At 40.4% G+C, this 22,175-nt stretch overlaps 4 protein-coding genes and 1 non-coding gene across 5 annotated transcripts; 2 read left to right on the forward strand and 3 right to left on the reverse strand.

Moving 5' to 3' along the window:
- The first annotated feature begins 384 nt into the window (after positions 1–384).
- Positions 385–3,967, forward strand: LOC108253186 (neurofilament heavy polypeptide). Its single transcript, XM_026828176.1, has 4 exons — positions 385–654; positions 3,086–3,315; positions 3,434–3,770; positions 3,848–3,967. The coding sequence occupies exons 1-4, from the start codon at positions 550–552 to the stop codon at positions 3,965–3,967; spliced, it is 792 nt and encodes a 263-aa protein (XP_026683977.1). The 5' UTR covers positions 385–549.
- Positions 3,968–3,996: 29 nt separating this feature from the next.
- On the forward strand, positions 3,997–7,919 carry LOC103515482. The gene is made up of 5 exons (XM_026828177.1): positions 3,997–4,086; positions 4,645–4,726; positions 5,325–5,584; positions 7,152–7,305; positions 7,912–7,919. The coding sequence occupies exons 1-5, from the start codon at positions 4,048–4,050 to the stop codon at positions 7,917–7,919; spliced, it is 543 nt and encodes a 180-aa protein (XP_026683978.1). The 5' UTR covers positions 3,997–4,047.
- A 2,359-nt stretch (positions 7,920–10,278) lies between these two features.
- Positions 10,279–13,756, reverse strand: LOC113470039. The gene is made up of 4 exons (XM_026828178.1): positions 13,726–13,756; positions 13,228–13,264; positions 11,007–11,210; positions 10,279–10,885 (listed from the first exon to the last, which is right to left on the reverse strand). Exons 1-4 carry the CDS (start codon positions 13,754–13,756, stop codon positions 10,807–10,809), a joined length of 351 nt encoding a protein of 116 aa, XP_026683979.1. The 3' UTR covers positions 10,279–10,806.
- A 1,376-nt stretch (positions 13,757–15,132) lies between these two features.
- Positions 15,133–16,498, reverse strand: LOC103515483 (ketosamine-3-kinase-like). Its single transcript, XM_026828179.1, has 3 exons — positions 16,202–16,498; positions 15,708–15,822; positions 15,133–15,365 (listed from the first exon to the last, which is right to left on the reverse strand). Exons 1-3 carry the CDS (start codon positions 16,343–16,345, stop codon positions 15,133–15,135), a joined length of 492 nt encoding a protein of 163 aa, XP_026683980.1. The 5' UTR covers positions 16,346–16,498.
- An 815-nt stretch (positions 16,499–17,313) lies between these two features.
- Positions 17,314–17,405, reverse strand: Trnai-uau. Its single transcript is given in 2 exon segments — positions 17,314–17,349; positions 17,368–17,405. It is a non-coding gene; the product is annotated as a tRNA-Ile (tRNA).
- Between the last annotated feature and the right edge of the window lie 4,770 nt (positions 17,406–22,175).

Here is a 22,175-nt window from a genome sequence, read left to right on the forward strand (position 1 = left end):
AGTAGACAGTAATAGTACACAGAAAAAAGACGGAAGAACACGCGAAGACCGAAGGATACGAAAACGAAACGTTACACAGGAAAAACCGCTTTCGCATTACATACTTCAAGGCACAGTCTTTTACATCCATGCCTATCCAGCCCTGGCCGGGATTCGAACTCAGCCGGATTCGAACCCAACCCTGGCCGGGTTCGTTTGGCCGGCCGGCCGACCCAGCACTTCCAGTTTGAGAGTCAGTGTTCTTGGCCATTCAGCCACAGAGGTGGCCTTGCTAACCGACTGTAACTACTGAGGTCTTACATCGTTCAAAATCAAAGAAACTCCCCGGGTGGGAATCGAACCTGGGAGCCAACCGGGTTGGCTTAACCAGAAGAACTTTTCTAACCGTGGACTTTTTTCCCCGAATTTCCAGATAAAATCCTCGTTGTTGCAAACGGGAAATCTTCACTGCCTCTAGTCACGGAAAAATCAGAGCTCAATCAAACCCCGAAAGACACCCCAGACGGATGTGATAAAGAAGAGAAAGCAGAGGACAAGGAGGATGTGGAGATGGAGGAAGAGAAAGAGGAGGAGGAGAAGAGGAACGGAGAAGTCAGTGGAAAGGAGACGAGTGATAAAGAAGAAAATGGGACGATTAGTGAGGAGAAAGAAAATGTAAGTTCATTGATTTTTTGCCTTTTATTAATAATATTTTCCCAAATGCAACTCCTCCATTAGTAGATTCGTAGAAGCTTAACCCATCCTTTAGGGCTGTGCTACACAGTCCTACACCTAAGGCTCAGATTGGGTTTTTTGAATAGGATGTACCCTGTTTATCTTATCCTGGTCAAATAGGACTAAAAAGTCCGTTTAGGGTTCAATAGAATATATTGCTTTCTTGCTTATACCTACCTACTGCTTGAATAGAACTAAAAAAGTCCCTTTACCCCAGCACTCTCAGCAGTCTAAACTGGATTTGAATTATATGGGCTCAAAAGAGAAACAATCTTTGATGTTTTATTAGGCCGGGGTTCACAAAGTGAGTTTAAACTCGGTTTAACTCTCGGATTAATTCTAAAAAAAATAGCCAATTAGATTGCTTAAACTGAGATTAAAACTTAAACAAAGTTTAAACTCATTTCGAGGACCCGGCCCTTAGACGAACTGCCCAATATGAAACTGCCCAAAGACCCGCAATCCCACTTGTCGCTCGGAAAAAAAATCGTGTCGTGTGTAAGTGGGAACTCTCATTTAAATTGCATTGCCTACAGGACATTCGGAAAAAAATCGGATGAAACTCACGACAAATGGGAACGGGCCTTAAAACGCACGTAAAAACATAAATAACATAATAAAGTAAAAGTTGGTACGACGTACGACACCAATGAACTTTCTGCGTGTACTGATACCAGTCTTGAGATTTGTAACTGTGTGAGTGATGGTAGTGGTTGGAGACTAGATAGCCAGGGTCTCTAGGTTCTTGACCCCCTCGTGTCCTTAACTATATTGCGCTTATCCTTGTCAGATAAATACCAACGGTGTCCCCCCTTCTTACAAAATTTGCCTGCTAGTAGGTGTCTATACTGTATGAAAGCAGAGATGTCAGTTTTTCGAATATGTGAGAAATTCTGATGTACTCTCGCCTATTGAATTTAAAATTTAAATGTGCACTTGTAAATTGAAGGGATTTGTTCAAGAAGAGAATTGAACGGTAGATGTGATTACTCCCATTTCAGTAAAATACTTTGTCTTGAGTGATTTCGTAAAAGGCTCTGTAAAGTGGATGGGTATGTGTGACTGACACTAAAGGGGGAAATGGGCTGTACTGGACTGAAAAGTCTCTTCCTCCCGCAGTCAGTGAGACCCCTTGAATTTCCTTTCTTTTGGATTTACCGTCATTGTCTAACTGCTAAGTTTTTTTTAGAGACAAGGGGTTTTTACCCTACATTTGGCGACAAACTACCCGCCAACCCACATTCACCTCACCCAGCCTGAGCGTTGAGTCGAGGAACTCTCATTTAAATTGCATTGCCTACAGGACATTCGGAAAAAAATCGGATGAAACTCACGACAAACGGGAACGGGCCTTAAAACGCACGTAAAAACATAAATAGCATAATAAAGTACAAGTTTAGTACGACACCAATGAACTTTCTGCGTGGTACTGATACCAGTCTTGAGATAACTGTGTGAGTGGTAGTGGTTGGAGACTAGATAGCCAGGGTCTCTAGGTTCTTGACCCCCTCGTGTCCTTAACTATATTGCGCTTATCCTTGTCAGATAAATACCAACGGCGTCCCCCCTTCTTACAAATTTTGCCTGCTAGTAGGTATTTATACTGTATGAAAGCAGAGATGTCAGTTTTCCGAATATTTGAGAAATTCTGATGTACTCTCGCCTATTGAATTAAAAATTTAAATGTGCACTTGTAAATTAAAGGGATTTGTTCAAGAAGAGAATTGAACGGTAGATGTGATTACTCCCACCATTTCAGTAAAATACTTTTTCTTGAGTGATTTCGTAAAAGGCTCTGTAAAGTGGATGGGTATGTGTGACTGACACTAAAGGGGGGAATGGGCTGTACTGGATTGAAAAGTCTCTTCCTCCCGCAGTCAATGAGACCCCTTGAATTTCATTTCTTTTGGATTTACCGTCATTGTCTAACTACTAAGTTTTTTTAGAGACAAGGGGTTTTTACCCTACATTTGGCGACAAACTACCCGCCAACCCACATTCACCTCACCCAGCCTGAGCGTTGAGGTTTTCTTTCAAGGATCTAATGTCACTGTATAACTGTTAACACAAAAAGCCCACTCCGAGGCATAGGTGAAAGGGCAAACAGCCCTCAAGAATGGGTTAGCTTCTATGAATATAACGACTAAGGTTTTTAGTAACGGAGGTTTTACATTCAGTGACAAACTATCCACCTAAACTCTTTATTGGTTGTTCCTGAGTGATAATAAAACGCAAAAAAAAACAACAACACCAAGAACAACAACAACAAGAAAAACAAACATGAAATTACAAAGGGCGAAATTATTGCCTAGGGCAATATTATCCTTTAAACATAACTTACAATAAATCCCTTTCTCCTCTTGCTTTTCAGGACACAGCTAAATCTCCGTCAATCGACAGCTCACTAGCAGAAGACAAAGAAACCAAATCAGCGGACTCCAAAACAAACCAAGATGACAAACCCCATAGCGAAGATGCTGACAAACCCCATAAGGAAACGGACAACCCTCACAAGGAAGCGGAAAAACCTCACAAAGAAGATGACAAACCTGAACGAAGGAAGTCCGCAGAGAAATCCCCCAAAAAAGGCACTACAGAAAACTCTCCAGCAGAATCCAAAGAAAACGAAAAAGACACCGAACAAACCTCACAAAGAAGATGACAAACCTGAACGAAGGAAGTCCACAGAGAAATCCCCCAAAAAAGGCACCACAGAAAACTCTCCAGCAGAATCCAAAGAAAACGAAAAAGACACCGAAAAAGAAGAGAGAGTTAAAGAGAAAGTAACCCCGAAAGGAGCGCAAAGCGATGAGATTGAAAAGGCTGAAAAAGTAAATCCGAAAGAAGCTACAAGCAAGACTGAAAATTCTGACGGAAAAGAAGGCGGGAAAGCTGACGTAGAAGGTCTTGCCGAAGATGGGAAGACGGAATATGTCAATGAAGATAAAAGTCCTGATGCTCCTGAAGCCACCGATAAAGACTCCGAGCAGGACCCTCTGGAAAGCGACTCGGAGGACATACTGGACGAAAAAGAGTCCGCTTTGACCAATGACCGTGTCAGATACTCCTCTTCCAATATTCTGCTACTTGGATCGCCGCATCATTTGCAAGCGGCAGGTCTTGTTCGTTGCAGGTAGCAGCTGCGTTTGGGCAGACGAGAAGATGGGCCTCGTTTTGGATGGATCCACAATCGCACAGATCATCTTCGCTGAGTCCCCATTTCTTCATGTTCTTCTTGCATTTGGACACTTAAAGCCACTTGTACGTACATGCTAACTGTTTGTTGTTTGTCTATTTCCAGTACAACGACACTCGCAAGCGAAACCCCAATCTATGCCACTTCCCCCCGTAGCTCAGGCAGCATTCCCTGAGGTCACCCTACATCCTGTACATGCTAACTGTTTGTTCTTTGTCTTTTTTCAGTACAACGACACTCGCAAGCGAAACCCCAATCTATGCCACTTCCCCCCGTAGCTCAGGCAGCATTCCCTGAGGTCACCCTACATCCGGTCCTACCCAGCCCTACCCAACAGCACAACTCTCTACTACACGGAATACTTACACATATTCTATTCTTTCCAAAGGACGATTAGAGCCCGTTGTGAGTTTCATCCGATTTTTTCCCGAATGTCCTGTGGGCAATGTAATTTAAGTGAGATCCCATTACACACTACACTACACGATTTTTTTTCTCCGAACGACACACAATGTCCTGTAAACAGTGTAATGTAAATAAAAGTGTTCCCACTACACACGACACGATTTATTTTCCGAACGATAAGTCGGAACGGGCTCTAAAGCCACTTGTACGTACATGAAGTACGTACATGCTAACTGTTTGTTCTTTGTCTATTTTCAGTACAACGACACTCGCAAGCGAAACCCCAATCTATGCCGCTTCCCCCCGTTGCTCAGGCAGCATTCCCTGAGGTCACCCTACATCCGGTCCTACCTAGCCCTACCCAACAGCACAACTCTCTACTACACGGAATACTTACCAAAACCAACAGTGGTAAGTACTAGATCTAAAGGTCTTGGGTTCAATGCCCATGAACATACTATCGAAAAAAATTTGGACCGATTGCAATACTTTCTCATTACCTTGTATAGGTTCCCTGTACGTAAGGGTAATAGAAAGTAAAAATACACTCGTATATGAAGTTCAAATATTTCAACGGGTTACTTTCTGGATGTTCGTGTCAACCCAGCTCCTAAATGGGTTTCAACATAATTCAACCAAAGAGATTCCGCTTTGGACGTCCACACTTGTTTTTTTATTATTATTATTCTTTCAAACGTAAAAATATTACAATTACATGAAAGATTACATAGTAAAGTACAATAATAAGGACGGCATTATTTTAGGTCCTATTGGTAAACATATCATGTTAAAGGAGATTTTTTCATATATTGGTTTCTGTGGGTACCTAAACACCATGGAAAAATGCTTTGGCAATCAGGGTATTGAAGTTGAAAATCCATATCTCCTTGCTTGAATCTAAAAAAAAAGTCAGATAAAATACGACTTATTTTATTTAATTAACGATATTAAAAGACATTAAAATACAGCTCATTTAACGATATTAAAACACCATTATTTCTGTCCATAGGGAAACAGGCCCAGCCTCAGCCGTCCCCCTCTAGTCACCACCCAGCTTCCCCTCTCCCTCCTCACCTGCAAAACCCCCGCTCTACCTCGTTCTCCCCCACCCTCGCCCGCCTCCTTACCGCCCCTGAACGAAACAGGGGTGGTCAGACCATGCCCCAGGCTACGCCGAGCTTCAGCGCGAGCAACAACCTGTCCGCGATGCTGCGGGCACAGAAAATGCGAAACCAGCCCTGCTCGAATGATATTGTGGCCAGCTTGAAGGTAAGAGAGAGGAAAGGTAGAAACACACTATCATCACGTCACGTGAGCTGGCACACTACCCTCCAGAAGAAAACCACAAGGTAGGCACACTACCCTCCAGAAGAAAACCACAAGGTAGGCACACTACCCTCCAGAAGAAAACCACAAGGTAGGCACACTACCCTCCAGAAGAAAACCACAAGGTAGGCACACTACCCTCCAGAAGAAAACCACAAGGTAGGCACACTACCCTCCAGAAGAAAACCACAAGGTAGGCACACTACCCTCCAGAAGAAAACCACAAGGTAGGCACACTACCCTCCAGAAGAAAACCACAAGGTAGGCACACTACCCTCCAGAAGAAAACCACAAGGTAGGCACACTACCCTCCAGAAGAAAACCACAAGGTAGGCACACTACCCTCCAGAAGAAAACCACAAGGTAGGCACACTACCCTCCAGAAGAAAACCACAAGGTAGGCACACTACCCTCCAGAAGAAAACCACAAGGTAGGCACACTACCCTCCAGAAGAAAACCACAAGGTAGGCACACTACCCTCCAGAAGAAAACCACAAGGTAGGCACACTACCCTCCAGAAGAAAACCACAAGGTAGGCACACTACCCTCCAGAAGAAAACCACAAGGTAGGCACACTACCCTCCAGAAGAAAACCACAAGGTAGGCACACTACCCTCCAGAAGAAAACCACAAGGTAGGCACACTACCCTCCAGAAGAAAACCACAAGGTAGGCACACTACCCTCCAGAAGAAAACCACAAGGTAGGCACACTACCCTCCAGAAGAAAACCACAAGGTAGGCACACTACCCTCCAGAAGAAAACCACAAGGTAGGCACACTACCCTCCAGAAGAAAACCACAAGGTAGGCACACTACCCTCCAGAAGAAAACCACAAGGTAGGCACACTACCCTCCAGAAGAAAACCACAAGGTAGGCACACTACCCTCCAAGCTAACTAGGTTGGCTGATTCTTCAGTTTACTGAACCACTCGTTTTAGTTAGGTATTTGTTTTCATCTTTCCATATTTCGTTTTCTCATTTGCAGCAAAAGATCGCCCTCCAGAAGAAAACCACAAAGTAGGCACACTACCCTCCAGAAGAAAACCACAAGGTAGGCACACTACCCTCCAGAAGAAAACCACACGGTAGGCACACTACCCTCCAGAAGAAAACCACAAGGTAGGCACACTACCCTCCAGAAGAAAACCACAAGGTAGGCACACTACCCTCCAGAAGAAAACCACACGGTAGGCACACTACCCTCCAAGCTAACTAGGCTGGCTAATTCTTCAGTTTACTGAACCACTTCTTTTTAGGTTAGGTATTTGTTTTCATCTCTCCATATTTCGTTTTCTCATTTGCAGCAAAAGATCGTACCACAACAGAGTAGGCAGCAGCTACAACAGCAGCAACAATCAGAGATCACAATAACTCCAGTCACTAATCTTCAGATAAACAAGCCTAATAAGCTACTAACTAGGCTGGCTAATTCTTCAGTTTACTGAACCACTCGTTTTAGGTTAGGTATTTGTTTTCATCTTTCCATATTTCGTTTTCTCATTTGCAGCAAAAGATCGTACCGCAACAGAGTAGGCAGCAGCTACAACAGCAGCAACAATCAGAGATCACAATAACTCCAGTCACTAATCTTCAGATAAACAAGCCTAATAGCAAGGAAGATAGTATTGTTAATTTGGTAAGTTCTAATTCTATGATTTTCTGTCTGTCTCTAAAGCTGTGTACACACATAGTCGACGGCCTTCGATCGACGAGGTGAATCTATGTCGAGGTAGTGTGTGGGGGACTCAGTCGACATCGATCGACGGCTGGTCGACTATTTGTGGACACACACATAAAATACGCTAAATGCAAAACCCATTAAATAAACTAGACCTTTTTTTTTAAAGAGGTTTGACAGAGGGAACTGTAACTGCTATGGCCTTATCGTCCCGAAATCGAAGAGAGAAGGAAGACAGGATAGGGGGCCGAATTTTAAACTCGGATTATCATTTAATCCTGGTCAGGATTAGCTTCTAGGAGAGCTATTCTATGTGGAAGGGCTAATAGATCAGTTGCGCTTACTTGGGTGATGTTTCAAAGTCATAGAGCAGGAAAAATGAGGGCCAACGGAATTTTTCTTTTTCCTCTACGACTTCTAGATACCAAGATAAATCGATCTAAAAAATACCGGTAAATCGTGAAGTTTGACGTCACGGCATACGCGTATAGGGTAGTGTTTCTCCTATACTGCTGTGCAAGAATCATTATAGGGGAAATGTTTCCCCTATTATTCTGATTTGACTCCTCCTCTTTCTGAACTTTTTCAGTATGCTGACAAAGTTATGGACTTTGGGAGGGCATTCGGGTGGGGACCTTGCTTCCAGACAGTCTGGGAAGCTTGAAAAAACCTCTCGCAAAATTTTCTTTGAATTTATTTAGAAATATATTCCCCCACAATATTTATTATTTATTTCAATGAACCTACCTACTACATTTTAAATGTGTTTTTATTACATTGTTGTTATTTATTACAATAAAATTTCATTATTACTATATTATTAAAAAAAAAAAAAGAATAATTGACTGTTTTCGGGAAGGGGACATGTTTCTGTAATTAAACCATTTTAGTATTTAATGACAAGTCTGATTTGATAAGTAGGTATGCCATTTGAATTAGGAATGTATAGTGTATACTTGTAGACAGTTTATAAAATAAAAGCATTTTAATAAAAGTTTAAATTGGACTGAAAACTTTGCTTTTCTATGCTTTCCTTTATCTAAAGCTAAACTCAGTACCTATTGCTGCCATGTCCCAGTAACAAGCTACTAATACAGCAGTGGGAGTTAAGAATCATTTTCACAAGTGAATAGAAGCTAGGAAAAACTTAGATATTAATGGTAATTAATAAAATAAAAGCATTTTAATAAAAGTTTAAATGGGACTGAAAGCTTTGCTTTTCTATGCTTTCCTTTATCTAAAGCTAAACTCAGTACCTATTGCTGCCATGTCCCAATAACAAGCTACTAATACAGCAGTGGGAGTTAAGAATCATTTTCACAAGTGAATAGAAGCTAGGAAAAACTTAGATATTAATGGTAATTATACTAATTAATTAGGTTTATAAAAATGTATTTTTAAATATGATTCTCCTATACTGCTGTGCAAGAATCAGTATAGGGGAAATGTTTCCCCTATTATTCTGATTTGACTCCTCCTCTTTCAGAACTTTTTCAGTATGCTGACAAAGTTATCGACTTTGGGAGGGCATTCGGGTGGGGACCTTGCTTCCAGACAGTCTGGGAAGCTTGAAAAAACCTCTCGCAAAATTTTCTTTGAATTTATTTAGAAATATTTTCCCCCACAATATTTATTATTTATTTCAATGGACCTACCTACTACATTTTAAATGTGTTTTTTTTTTACATTGTTGTTATTTATTACAATAAAATTTCATTATTACTATATTATTAAAAAAAAAGAATAATTGACTGTTTTCGGGAAGGGGACATGTTTCTGTAATTAAACCATTTTAGTATTTAATGACAAGTCTGATTTGAAGGCTGCGGGAACCAATGGTATTGCAGTCGGGAATGCCAGGTACGTTGATAAGGAGTGCAATAAGTCCTTCATACTGGATTCCGTACACAGGAATTTCTTCAGAAAAGACCTCCATTTCAATGTAATGTAGTTTTTAGGGGCTATTTTTAAGTTATTTTTTTAGGGGCTTCATAACTGCTAAGTTTTTTCGTCTAATGGCTAGGGCCACAAGCTGACATTAAATTTGGCTTGAGTGACTATTGGATCAAGCAAAGTTTTAATAATAATAATAATAATAGACTCTTGAGTGGAAGGTAACCACTAGGCGAGGTTAACGCCGGAGGCGTTTTCTACCACCTAACCACTCTTGAGTGGAAGGTAACCACTAGGCGAGGTTAACGCCGGAGGCGTTTTCTACCACCTAACCCTTAGAGCTCCATGATTATGAGGTCAAAATCTGAAATAAATGAGGATAAAATTCCATGCCTCGGTTGGGATCGAACCCACGCCCTCCTGTTTACCAGGCGAGCGTCTTGACTACTACGCTACCGAGGCAGGTCAAGTTTTAATACCTAAACTTATTGTTTCATTACAAATTTTCATCAGCAAAAATGGTTTATTTAAATTAAATTGATCCCAAGGGCAAGGTAAACCTAGACCCTTGACAAATAGAGTGTGTCTGAAGGCATGTATTGTGTTCCAAACCTACAAAGTTCTTTTTTAACAGAGGGAGCGGATGCTATTTCGTCCAGAAATCGAAGAGAGGACAGGATAGAAGAAAGCCAACCGTTCCGAGAACCCGCGACCTGGTGGTCACAAGGCCCAATTACCCTCCAAGCTAATTTTGCAAAGTGTGAAGTTGTTTCCATAAACAGACCTTAGCTCCTCAGTCTATTGTGAACCAATCTTTGTGTTCGGAACGGCTGGCTTTCTCCTATCCTGTCTTCCTTCTCTCTTCGATTTCGGGACGATAAGATCTCAGTAGTTACAGTTCCCTCTATCAAATCTCTACAAAAAATAAATAAATATTTTTTCGTATTGTATTAATACTTTCTTTGTATTTTTGTTCTAGGTGGCCGCTTGGGAAGAACATTCGGACGTGTGTTCCCTTTGCAATCAATTTCAATAATTTCGATCCTCAATTGTCCTCACGAGGCTGAGTGCACCCCGAACTCCAAACACTGAGTTGAAACTAATCTGACAGTCTAAAGCACATAGGAACGTTTTTTCCAAGTGATTTCCAGCTTAACAATCTAGCCAGTCAATGAATGGAGAAAATGGTACTTACAAAACATTACCTCATGAAATTTTCTCCGATTTTGGGCTCTGGATTATGGGTAGGTACTTTTTTCCCCAAGTGATTTCCAGCTTAATAACCTAGCCAGTCGATCCACGGCTCTCTTTCTTCTCTTCCTCCTCATCCAATCAAATCCTTCCTGTCGATAGAAGTACTCATAGATTTGGTCACCCATCCGGATGCTAACCACACGTAACGTTGCTTAACTTCAGCACTACTCTTACACTTTAGCGGGCTCCATAGGAACGTTTTTTCCAAGTCATTTTCAGTTTAATAATCTAGCGCTTGGCCAGTCAATCAATGGAGAAAATTTTACATAAAAAAACATTACCTCAAGATATGGCGGGCGTTCATTCGTTCAACGTGTACAGGAAATTTTCCAAGATTTTAATCAGCCCTCTTGGAAGCCCCATACTTTTTCCTGAGTTCCAGCAATCTCGCCAGTCGATCCACGGCCCTCTTTCTCCTTTTCCTTCTCATCCAATCGAATCCTTCCTGTCGATAGAAGTACTCGTAAATCTGCCCGAAGCTGAGCGTAGTGCCGTTGTAAGGTTCTTTTCGCCAGTCGATCCACGGCCCTCTTTCTCCTCTTCCTTCTCATCCAATCGAATCCTTCCTGTCGATAGAAGTACTCGTAAATCTGCCCGAAGCTGAGCGTAGTGCCGTTGTAAGGTTCTTCGGTTTCATTGTCAGAGTCCAAATAGATCTTGGACGTTTTCACGTAGGTGGTTTTAGACCGGGTCGACAGCGGACGGGGGGTGGTCGTTTTGGACACGTTTGCTTTGCGACCCCTGAAAAAGAGAAAGAATTGAACATTTATTATGTTGGCATACTCTAATAAATAAATAGAGTAACCTCCATGGCCGAGTGGGTATCACACTAGGTTCCGGAGGTCCTGGGTTCGATTCCCGGCGGGGTCCAAGTTTTTTCCGGCTGTATGCTTGGAGTTCGGGGTGCACTCAGAGGGAACTGTAACCGCCAAGGTCTAATGGTCCCGAAATCGAAGAGAGAAGAAAGACAGGATAGGAGAAAGTCAGCCGTTCAGAGAACGAATATTATCCGTTCAGGATAAAATCCGCCCCCCCGAGTGGGTATCACACTAGGTTCCGGAGGTCCTGGGTTCGATTCCCGGCGGGGTCCAAGTTTTTTTCCGGCTCTATGCTTACAGTTCGGGGTGCACTCAGCCTCGTGAGGACATTCCAGTAGTGACCAGTGACGGCATTACCAGTGTTGATAGAGGGAACTGTAACCGCCAAGGTCTAATGGTCCCGAAATCGAAGAGAGAAGAAAGAATGAGTGTGAGATTTGAGCACAAACACTGGCTTAAAGAATAAAATAGAATATACGAGTATGTATGTACATACCTCAATTACCTTATTATAGATTTATATTGCTAGGATGAGACTAAAAAGTCTCTTCACCACGCAGTATAAAGCTTGATGAAATTGATATTTTAAGAGATTTGATATCATCGTTCCGGGTTCGATTTCCGACGGGGTCAAAGTTTTGTCAGCCCTGTGTAGAGAAATTCTCATTAAATTTTTACCTTGAACGGGACAAGTCAAAAGGACACAAACAGCTCTCAGCTCTGATCCAGAACACAAACACCACAGGGGGAACAGCACAATACAAACTCTTTTGGGGAAGCTTTGCAAGCAGGGGACGTTAAACAGACAGGAGGGCTACAAGATCTTTTCTGCTCTTTGGCTTAGAATCCTCGCCTAAGTAAGCGCGACCGTTCTATTTAGGACATAGTTTACCTTTTTCTAAGAGGGAACTATAACAACGGAGGCCTTATCGCCCCGAAATGGAAGATAGAAAAAGAACAAAATAGGAGAAAGCCAAAATGTTCCAAAAAATATAAAAAAAAGAGAAAAAACATGAACAATTTACCTTTTATGTACAAGTCATTAGGGACAAACACTAGGTACTTAGGTCTAGCTGGGGGACCTTAAACAGGAAGAACACCAATGTCTTGCTGTGGGACTATAAATAGAAACAAACAATATTAATATTACTCAAGAAAACATCGAAAATTTCGTCGATTACATTACTTTCCTTCTCATAGGATAAGGAAAGTAATAAGCCCAAGGTCGCGGGTTCGATTCCCGTAGAATTCATCAACGAATCCACCAAACAGATACGTGATGGCTAAATCATACTTGTGATGACCATAGAACACCGCTGGGTCATAAATCTCTGATGGAACGAGAAACAAACAACAATAATATATTACTTAAAAACAACCACCCAAACAAACAATATAGGTAATGACGGAATCCGCCAAATAAATAAGTGATGGCTAAATCATACTTGTGATGACCGTAGAACACGGCTGGGTCGTAGATCTTTGTGGAAACGAAAAAAAAAAAAAAAACAAACAACATTTTTCAAACGATACAGGTACTTAGGTCTAGCTGGGGGACCTTAAACAGGAAGAACACCTATGTCTTGCTGTGGGACTATAAATAGAAACAAACAATATTAATATTACTCAAGAAAACATCGAAAATTTCGTCCATTACATTACTTTCCTTCTTATAGCATAAGGAAAGTAATAAGCGCAAGGTCGCGGGTTCGATTCCCGTAGAATTCATGAACGAATCCACCAGATACGTGATGGCTAAATCATACTCGTGATGACCGTAGAACACGGCTGGGTCATAAATCTCTGATGGAACGAGAAACAAACAACAATAATATTACTTAAAAACAACCACCCAACCAAACAAACAATATAGGTAATGACGGAATCCGCCAAATAAATAACTAGAGAAGTAAAATAAATAAGTGATGGTTAAATCATACTCGTGATGACCGTAGAACACAGCTGGGTCATAGATTTCTGTGGAATTGAGAAAGAACAATAATATTCCTTAAAAACAACCAACCAAACAAACAATATAGGTAATGACGGAATCCGCCAAATAAATAACTAGAGAAGTAAAATAAATAAGTGATGGTTAAATCATACTCGTGATGACCGTAGAACACAGCTGGGTCATAGATTTCTGTGGAATTGAGAAAGAACAATAATATTCCTTAAAAACAACCAACCAAACAAACAATATAGGTAATGACGGAATCCGCCAAATAAATAACTAGAGAAGTAAAATAAATAAGTGATGGTTAAATCATACTCGTGATGACCGTAGAACACAGCTGGGTCATAGATTTCTGTGGAATTGAGAAAGAACAATAATATTCCTTAAAAACAACCAACCAAACAAACAATATAGGTAATGACGGAATCCGCCAAATAAATAACTAGAGAAGTAAAATAAATAAGTGATGGTTAAATCATACTCGTGATGACCGTAGAACACAGCTGGGTCATAGATTTCTGTGGAATTGAGAAAGAACAATAATATTCCTTAAAAACAACCAACCAAACAAACAATATAGGTAATGACGGAATCCGCCAAATAAATAACTAGAGAAGTAAAATAAATAAGTGATGGTTAAATCATACTCGTGATGACCGTAGAACACAGCTGGGTCATAGATTTCTGTGGAATTGAGAAAGAACAATAATATTCCTTAAAAACAACCAACCAAACAAACAATATAGGTAATGACGGAATCCGCCAAATAAATAACTAGAGAAGTAAAATAAATAAGTGATGGTTAAATCATACTCGTGATGACCGTAGAACACAGCTGGGTCATAGATTTCTGTGGAATTGAGAAAGAACAATAATATTCCTTAAAAACAACCAACCAAACAAACAATATAGGTAATGACGGAATCCGCCAAATAAATAACTAGAGAAGTAAAATAAATAAGTGATGGTTAAATCATACTCGTGATGACCGTAGAACACAGCTGGGTCATAGATTTCTGTGGAATTGAGAAAGAACAATAATATTCCTTAAAAACAACCAACCAAACAAACAATATAGGTAATGACGGAATCCGCCAAATAAATAACTAGAGAAGTAAAATAAATAAGTGATGGTTAAATCATACTCGTGATGACCGTAGAACACAGCTGGGTCATAGATTTCTGTGGAATTGAGAAAGAACAATAATATTCCTTAAAAACAACCAACCAAACAAACAATATAGGTAATGACGGAATCCGCCAAATAAATAACTAGAGAAGTAAAATAAATAAGTGATGGTTAAATCATACTCGTGATGACCGTAGAACACAGCTGGGTCATAGATTTCTGTGGAATTGAGAAAGAACAATAATATTCCTTAAAAACAACCAACCAAACAAACAATATAGGTAATTTTACTTTCTGCTGTTCTCGTGTTGACCCAGCACCTAAATGGGGAGTATTGTGCCTCTTCTCGCCCATCTGATGAGAGGCATACTACGGGATGGGCATGCTACGACACAGACCACATGCGTCCAATGTAGCAGTTGTTTCATTGCTACGAAATAAAAACGGCGGTGAAACACTCATCTTTTTTTTTAAAAAAAAGTGTGCCGGGAGGCGCGCGAACGTCAAGAGTTCGAAGCGCCCTTGCCCAGGTTTATTAATTACTTAACACTGAATTAAACTGAATTTGAGATAACTTGAGCGTTAACTGAGTGAACTACACAATAGCAAATAGGATATATGTACTTAGTAGATACCTACCAATCTAAAGGAGGAAAATAATAATAACCAAAATTGGGTTTTTAGTCTTGAAAGTCTAGTCTAGATTTTTGTTTTGCCTGCAAAATTGTCATTAAAAAAAAAAAAGAAATGCACACACAGTTAAAAAATTCTCCTTACCACCCAATTGTCTTTCCAGCTATTATCCTGCGGTATCCGGCCACAGTAGGTGCTCATATTGAATCCAAACTTAGAAACATACTTCTCTGGCTGCTCGGTTTTCATCCGAGCATTATGCAAATGCAAGTGAGCCAGAGCTTTGCCCAGGTCCCTTTGTCTCTCCTCGGAGAACATGTTCTCGGTGAATAGGTAATCAATGACCAGACATGCTCCACCTGAAATTTAACAATATTTCAAGATTTATTTATTTTTATTTAATAAGTTTCCATAAATTGGTTATTCAATCCACATTTTTTCATACTTGGAAAAAGATTTAATAATCTGTAAAAGCATGATATGGGGGAAAAATAATAAGAATTAATTAATAATAAATAATTTATTCACAAACACTAGGTAAGGTTTAGCAGTTTTTATAATTATTAAAGTAAAAAAAAAAAAAAAAAAAAAAGCCGATAAAGTGCGGTAAAATGTAAAAAAAGTAATAATAAAAATAATAGAAATTACAATACTGTAGTAATAGAAAGTAAAAAAGAAACAAGATCGGAAGACAAACTTACCTTTCATATAAGGCAGATCAATGACTTTATATGCCTTAGCAATAGAGACATTGGGTAGATTCAACTCCCGCAACATATTGAGACCAACCATTTCTGCTTCAAACATAGGCCTTGCCTGGAAAGATAAATAAAAGAAAATTAGGCCACTTTAAATGCCTTTGATGTTGCAAAGTTGCTTTAAGGAAGAGTGGCCATAGGTGTCATTTTTGGATTCACTTTCAGGACAATAACACCTTAGCATTTACAATTACATTTCCCAGTACTTGTACAAAAGTCATGTCCATGGAATATTGCTACCAAAGGAACTGGCACAAACGAGCAGTGACCAATGTTATTATAGGGTTAGGTTAAACACAAAAAGGAGTTTTCACAATTAGAGCAGTGATTAGTGTTATTATAGAGTTCGGTTAAATACAAAAAGGAGCTTTCTTTTCCACAGACGTGACTTCTGCATACCTAATTACCCATTTCCCCTTTTAGAAGACTATACTTACAATTTTCTTGTCGGAGCAGATTTTTACAAATACTTTTCCATACTTGTCTGTATCAAACATACGGAAACTACCAGATCTAGCACCAAATGGTTTGACAACCTCACATTCTAACTCTTTCTTCAAAGTGTCTTCTAAATCAGGCATTTTTGGATTTTAAGGTCAATTATTAAATTGGCCAATTTAATTCAATTTATTTATTGTGATAGTTTTGTTTATTTATTGTGATGACTTGATAGTTCACAGAAGCTTTGAAAATCTTGGAGCAAACGCACAACACAACTAGGAATATAGGTATTTAAAGATTAAAACACTGATTATTTTTACTGATAAGAACAACATCTGAAAACCTTATCAATTTGTTGATAAAAAATAAATTTAAAACTTCCCGCCATTTTTTATTTATTATTATTATTATTATTATTATTATTATTATTATTATTATGAAAATGAGTGGGATAGGAGAGGAGGAGTGGGAGAAGATAGGAGAGGGGAGAAAAGAAAAAAGAAGAAAAAAAGGAAGAAAGAGACATAAAGAAAGGGAAAGAGGAAGGAAGAGTGGGAGAAGAAGAGAGAGAAAAGGAGGAGGAGGAGAGAGAGGGTCTGTAAAGGAAAAGGAAGAGGAGGAGGAGGAGGAGTAGAAAAAGGATCTGTGAAGGAGGCTGGAGGAGTTCTTCTTTTCAAGATGAATCTTCACAAAGTCACATCAGAATCTATCAGAATAGAGGAGTTTTAATTATTCACCCATGGACACAACACTACTTTCTGTAGAGCCTTGCCTTTAAAAACTGTAGGTAGTTAATCTAAACTTCACTCCTACCTCCAACCAACCCCTTTACCCAAATCATACAAGTGTACCTACCTACTCCAAACCTTAAGGTAGGTACCTGAGAGAGATAGAGAGAGAGAGAAAAAAAAAAGAAGAAGAAGAAGAAGAAAATAATAAACAATCCTAAAATGGAAAGGGGCAATGCTAGGAGGAATGGTATGGATACTTGATACCTCTAATCACAATGGTGTCAGTTTTTCTCATATTATGTTACAAAAAAACGATATAACCCAAAAAATATGGCTAGAATCACTCCAAAGTTCGCGTAAAAGATGTACAAAAAATTTGCCCCAGGTGAGGCTCGAACTCACAACCCCGGCATTGCTCACGAACACTGTCTTATAAGTACCGTGCGCTAACCAATTGCGCCACTGGGGCTGGTGAGACGAGAGGCGAAAATAGTCTGTTATAAACTTGAGCGGCAAACTCGTGGACTTCAAACTGAAATAGAACGGTATTTTAGGGCAAAGGGTGCAATATTTTAGGGAATACTTACATTTTAGGGCACTTTAGACCAGGAAAATACAGGAATTTCGACTTAAATATCGACTGCTACATGATGTTGCCTTTGAAATCCATACAGTGCGTATCACGGCACGTTTCGAAGCAAAAGTCATGTGTAGTCATTTGGACGATTGAATGGGCACTTTTTAAGGGTAAAACAATATAATCCCCATGTATGGTGATATTCTCGAATAGTTTGGGTATGTTGACCCAGCACCTAAATGGTAAGTATTGAGTCTCTTCTCGCCCATATCTAATAAGACCACACGCGTCTAATGTAGCAGTTGTTTCATTGCTACAAAATAAAAACGGTCGTGAAACACTCATCTAATGAAAAAAAAGAGGGGGAAAGAGAGACTTACGTGATTCAGTCTCTTCTCGCCCATATCTAATGAGAGGCCTACTACGGGATGGGCATGCTACGAAAAAGACCACACGCGTCTAATGTAGAAGTTGTTTCATTGCTACAAAATAAAAACGGTCGTGAAACACTCATCTAATGAAAAAAAAGAGGGGGAAAGAGAGACTTACGTGATTCAGTGCCGTCTACTTTCTGTCCTGCATTACCGCTCCAGAAGTCCCCATGTAGCAGGGCTGGTTCTATCGTGATGTTCTCGAACAGTTTGGGTATGTTTGGTTTCAGTTTGAAGTCCCACAGACCACACGCCTCCTCCGAGAGCATTTTCTGAAAATAACAAGAGAATCACTGTCATTATTTTTCCTATTTGGCTCTCTTTATCTTTCTGTTTATTTCTCTCTCTTATCCTGAACAGATAAGGTTCGTTCTCGGAACGGCTGGCTTTCCCCTATCCTGTCTTCCTTCTCTCTTTGCTTTCGAGACGATAAGACCTTAGCAGTTATGTTCCCTCTATCAAACCTCTTAAAAAAATAATAATAAAAACTCCGGTCTCTTTTCTTTTTAACAGGAGTTATAATGATAAAGTCCTATTTATCACCTTCTGTTTTTAGAAGTAGACCTTTGTGGGAATCGAACCCGAGACCTAGTGCTTACACACTTGCCGCCCACTTACCTCTCTGAGAAGATCAATCTGATACTTAAGTCTGTTGTTCATGATGAAGTCCTGAAACACAAGTAGGTATATGTTAGTGTTAGATTAAAATTGTTCAATAGGGGGCACGGTTAGTCTAGTGGTAACGCGCTTGCTTGCCATGCAGAAGGTCCCGGGTTCGAATCCCATCATCGACAAAAATTTGTACTCGTTTTTCGATTGCAAAATTATGTTAGTGTTAGAATAAAATTGTTCAATCAAGTGTGCCGGGAGGCGCGCGAACGTCAAGAGTTCGAAGCGCCCTTGCCCAGGTTTATGAATTACTTAACACTGAATTAAACTGAATTGGAGATAACTTGAGCGTTAACTGAGTGAACTACACAATAGCAAAAATAGGATGTATGTAGTGGATACCAATCTAAAGGAGGAAAATAATAATAATAATAATAATAATAATAATATAAGTTGGTATAGCCTGGCTAGGTATACATGAGAGTACCATGTTGAAATGAATCATTTATTTTTTATTACTTAGTTAGGGTTAAGTAGGTGCTCAGTTAAATGTAGGTTGAGTTGTTATTTTAATTTTGCTAGGATTACTTAGTTCCTTGGTTGGGTTCTTATCTAGATAGGTGGCTCTCTAGGTACCTAAAAAAGTACATAAAAAATTACTTAATGGGTAATGATATTGATGAATTTAATTTGGGTAGGCACTTAATGGATTTAAATTAATTCTGATTTATTTAAATAGTAAGGACTTCAGTTTTACAGGTGAGTCACTATGTGAGACTCTATTGTTTACTAACAGGTAAGTAGGTACCCGACTACTGACCCAGGTATTGAGATGGTACTGATAAGGTGATACTGATAAGACACTACATAGTAGCACACTGTATATAGGTGTATAATGAAGACCTACTGTTGTTGAAGTGGCTAAGGGGAGAGGAGAAAAGAAAGGGAGGGAGAGAGAGATGAAAATGAGAGGGAGGAGGGGAGAGATTGAGTGGGAGGGGAGGGAAGCAAGATGAGGGACAGGAAGGTAAAAAAGGGGATAGAAGAGGAGAGGGTGAGAAATACCCAGTAAAGGGGGGAGAAGAAAAGGGAGGAAGAGAGGTGAAAATGAGAGGGAGGAGGGGAGAGAATGAGTGGGAGGGGAGGGAAGCAAGATGAGGGAGAGGAAGGTAAAAAAAGGGGATAGAAGAGGAGAGGGTGAGAAATACCCAGTAAAGGGGGGAGAAGAAAAGGGAGGAAGGGAGGAGAAGTGGAAATGAGAGAGATGGGAGAGAGTGAGAGGTGGGGAGAAAAGGAGAGGGAACGGAGGGAGAAGAAGGTAAAAGAGGGGATAGAAGAAGAAGTCAGGGAGAGAAATAGTAAAAGGAGGGAGGTAGAGGATGAGTGGGAGGGGAGGGAAGCAAGGGGAGGGAGAGGAAGGTAAAAAAGGGGATAGAAGAGGAGACAGTGAGAAATACCCAGTAAAGGGGAGAGAAGAAAAGGGAGGGAGGTGAAAATAAGAGAGAAGGGAGGGTATGAGTGGGAGGAAGGGAAAAATAGGAGAGGGGAGAAAAGGAGAGGAAAGGGAGTAGAAGGTAACAGGGAGGAGGGGAAAGATAGGAGAGGGGAGAAATGGAAGGGAGGGGAGGGAGAAGAACAAGGTAAAAGAGGGGGTAGAAGAGGAATAAAAGGGAGGGAGGTGAAAATAAGAGAGAAGGGAGGGTATGAGAGGGAGGGGAGGGGAAACTAGGAGAGGGGAGAAAAGGAGAGGAAAGGGAGTAGAAGGTAACAGGGAGGATGGAAGAGGAGAGGGTGAGAAATACCTAGTAAAGGGGAGAGAAGAAAAGGGAGGGAGGTGAAAATCAGTGGGATAGGAGAGGAGGAGTGGGAGAAGATAGGAGAGGGGAGAAAAGAAAGAAGAAAAAAAAAGGAAGAAAGAGACATAGAGAAAGGGAAAGAGGAAGGAAGAGTGGAAGGAGAAGGGAGAGAAAAGGAGGAGGAGGAGGAGAGAGAGGGTCTGTAAAGGAAAAGGAAGAAGAGCAGGAGGAGGAGGAGGAGGAGGAGAAGGAGAGAGGGGGTCTGAAAAGGAAGAAGAAAAGGAGGAGGAGTAGAAAAAGGATCTGTGAAGGAGGCTGGAGGAGGGATAGAGGAGTTCTTCTTTTCAAGATGAATCTTCACAAAGTCACATCAGAATCTATCAGAATAGAGGAGTTTTAATTATTCATCCATGGACACAACACTATTTTCTGTAGAGCCGGGCCTTAAAACTTTACGTAGGTAGTTAATCTAAACTTCACTCCTACCTCCAACCAACCCCTTTACCCAAATCATACCAGTGTACCTACCTACTCCAAACCTTAAGGTAGGTACCTGAGAGAGAGAGAGAGAGAGAGAGAGAAAGAAAGAAGAAGAAGAAGAAGAAGAAGAAGAAGAAAAAAAATCCTAAAATGGAAAGGGGCTATGCTAGGAGGAATGGATACTTGATACCTCTAATCAAGGTGTCAGTTTTTCTCATATAATGTTACAAAAAAACGATATAACCCAAAAATCTGGCTAGAATCACTCCAAAGTTCGTGTAAAAGATGTACAAAAAATTTGCCCCAGGTGAGGCTCGAACTCACAACCCCGGCATTGCTCACGAACACTGTCTTATAAGTACCGTGGTAAGTTGGTATAGCCTGGCTAGGTATACTTAAGAGCACCTCGAAGTAAAAATAGATAGAACCATGTTAAAATGAATCATTTATTTTTTATTAAGTACTTAGTTAGGTTTACTTAGGTGCTCAGTTAAATGTAGGTTGAGTTGTTATTTTAATTTTGCTAGGATTACTTAGATCCTTAGTTGGGTTCTTATCTAGATAGGTGTCTCTCTAGGTACCTAAAAAAGTACATAAAAAATTACTTAATGGGTAATGAATGTAATGATATTGATGAATTTAATTTGGGTAGGCACTTAATGGATTTAAATTAATTCTGATTTATTTAAATAGTAAGTAAGGACTTCAGTTTTACAGGTGAGTCACTATGTGAGACTCCATTGTTTACTAACAGGTAAGTAGGTACCCAAGACCCAACTACTGACCCAGGTATTGAGATGGTACTGATAAGGTGATAAGACACTACATAGTAGCACACTGTACAACTGTATAGGTGTATAGTGAAGACCTACTGTTGTTGAAGTGGCTAAGGGGAGAGGAGAAAAGAAAGGGAGGGAGAGAGAGGTGAAAATGAGAGGGAGGAGGGGAGAGAATGAGTGGGAGGGGAGGGAAGCAAGGGGAGGGAGAGGAAGGTAAAAAAGGGGATACAAGAGGAGAGGGTGAGAAATACCCAGTAAAGGGGAGAGAAGTAAAGGGAGGGAGAGAGGTGAAAATGAGAGGGAGGAGGGGAGAGAATGAGTGGGAGGGGAGGGAAGCAAGGGGAGGGAGAGGAAGGTAAAAAAGGGGATAGAAGAGGAGAGGGTGAGAAATACCCAGTAAAGGGGGGAGAAGAAAAGGGAGGAAGAGAGGTGAAAATGAGAGGGAGGAGGGGAGAGAATGAGTGGGAGGGGAGGGAAGCAAGATGAGGGACAGGAAGGTAAAAAAGGGGATAGAAGAGGAGAGGGTGAGAAATACCCAGTAAAGGGGGGAGAAGAAAAGGGAGGAAG

The sequence above is a fragment of the Diaphorina citri genome, unplaced genomic scaffold, assembly GCF_000475195.1.
Source record: "Diaphorina citri unplaced genomic scaffold, Diaci psyllid genome assembly version 1.1 scaffold1351, whole genome shotgun sequence".
Classification (NCBI taxonomy): Eukaryota; Metazoa; Arthropoda; class Insecta; order Hemiptera; family Psyllidae; genus Diaphorina; species Diaphorina citri.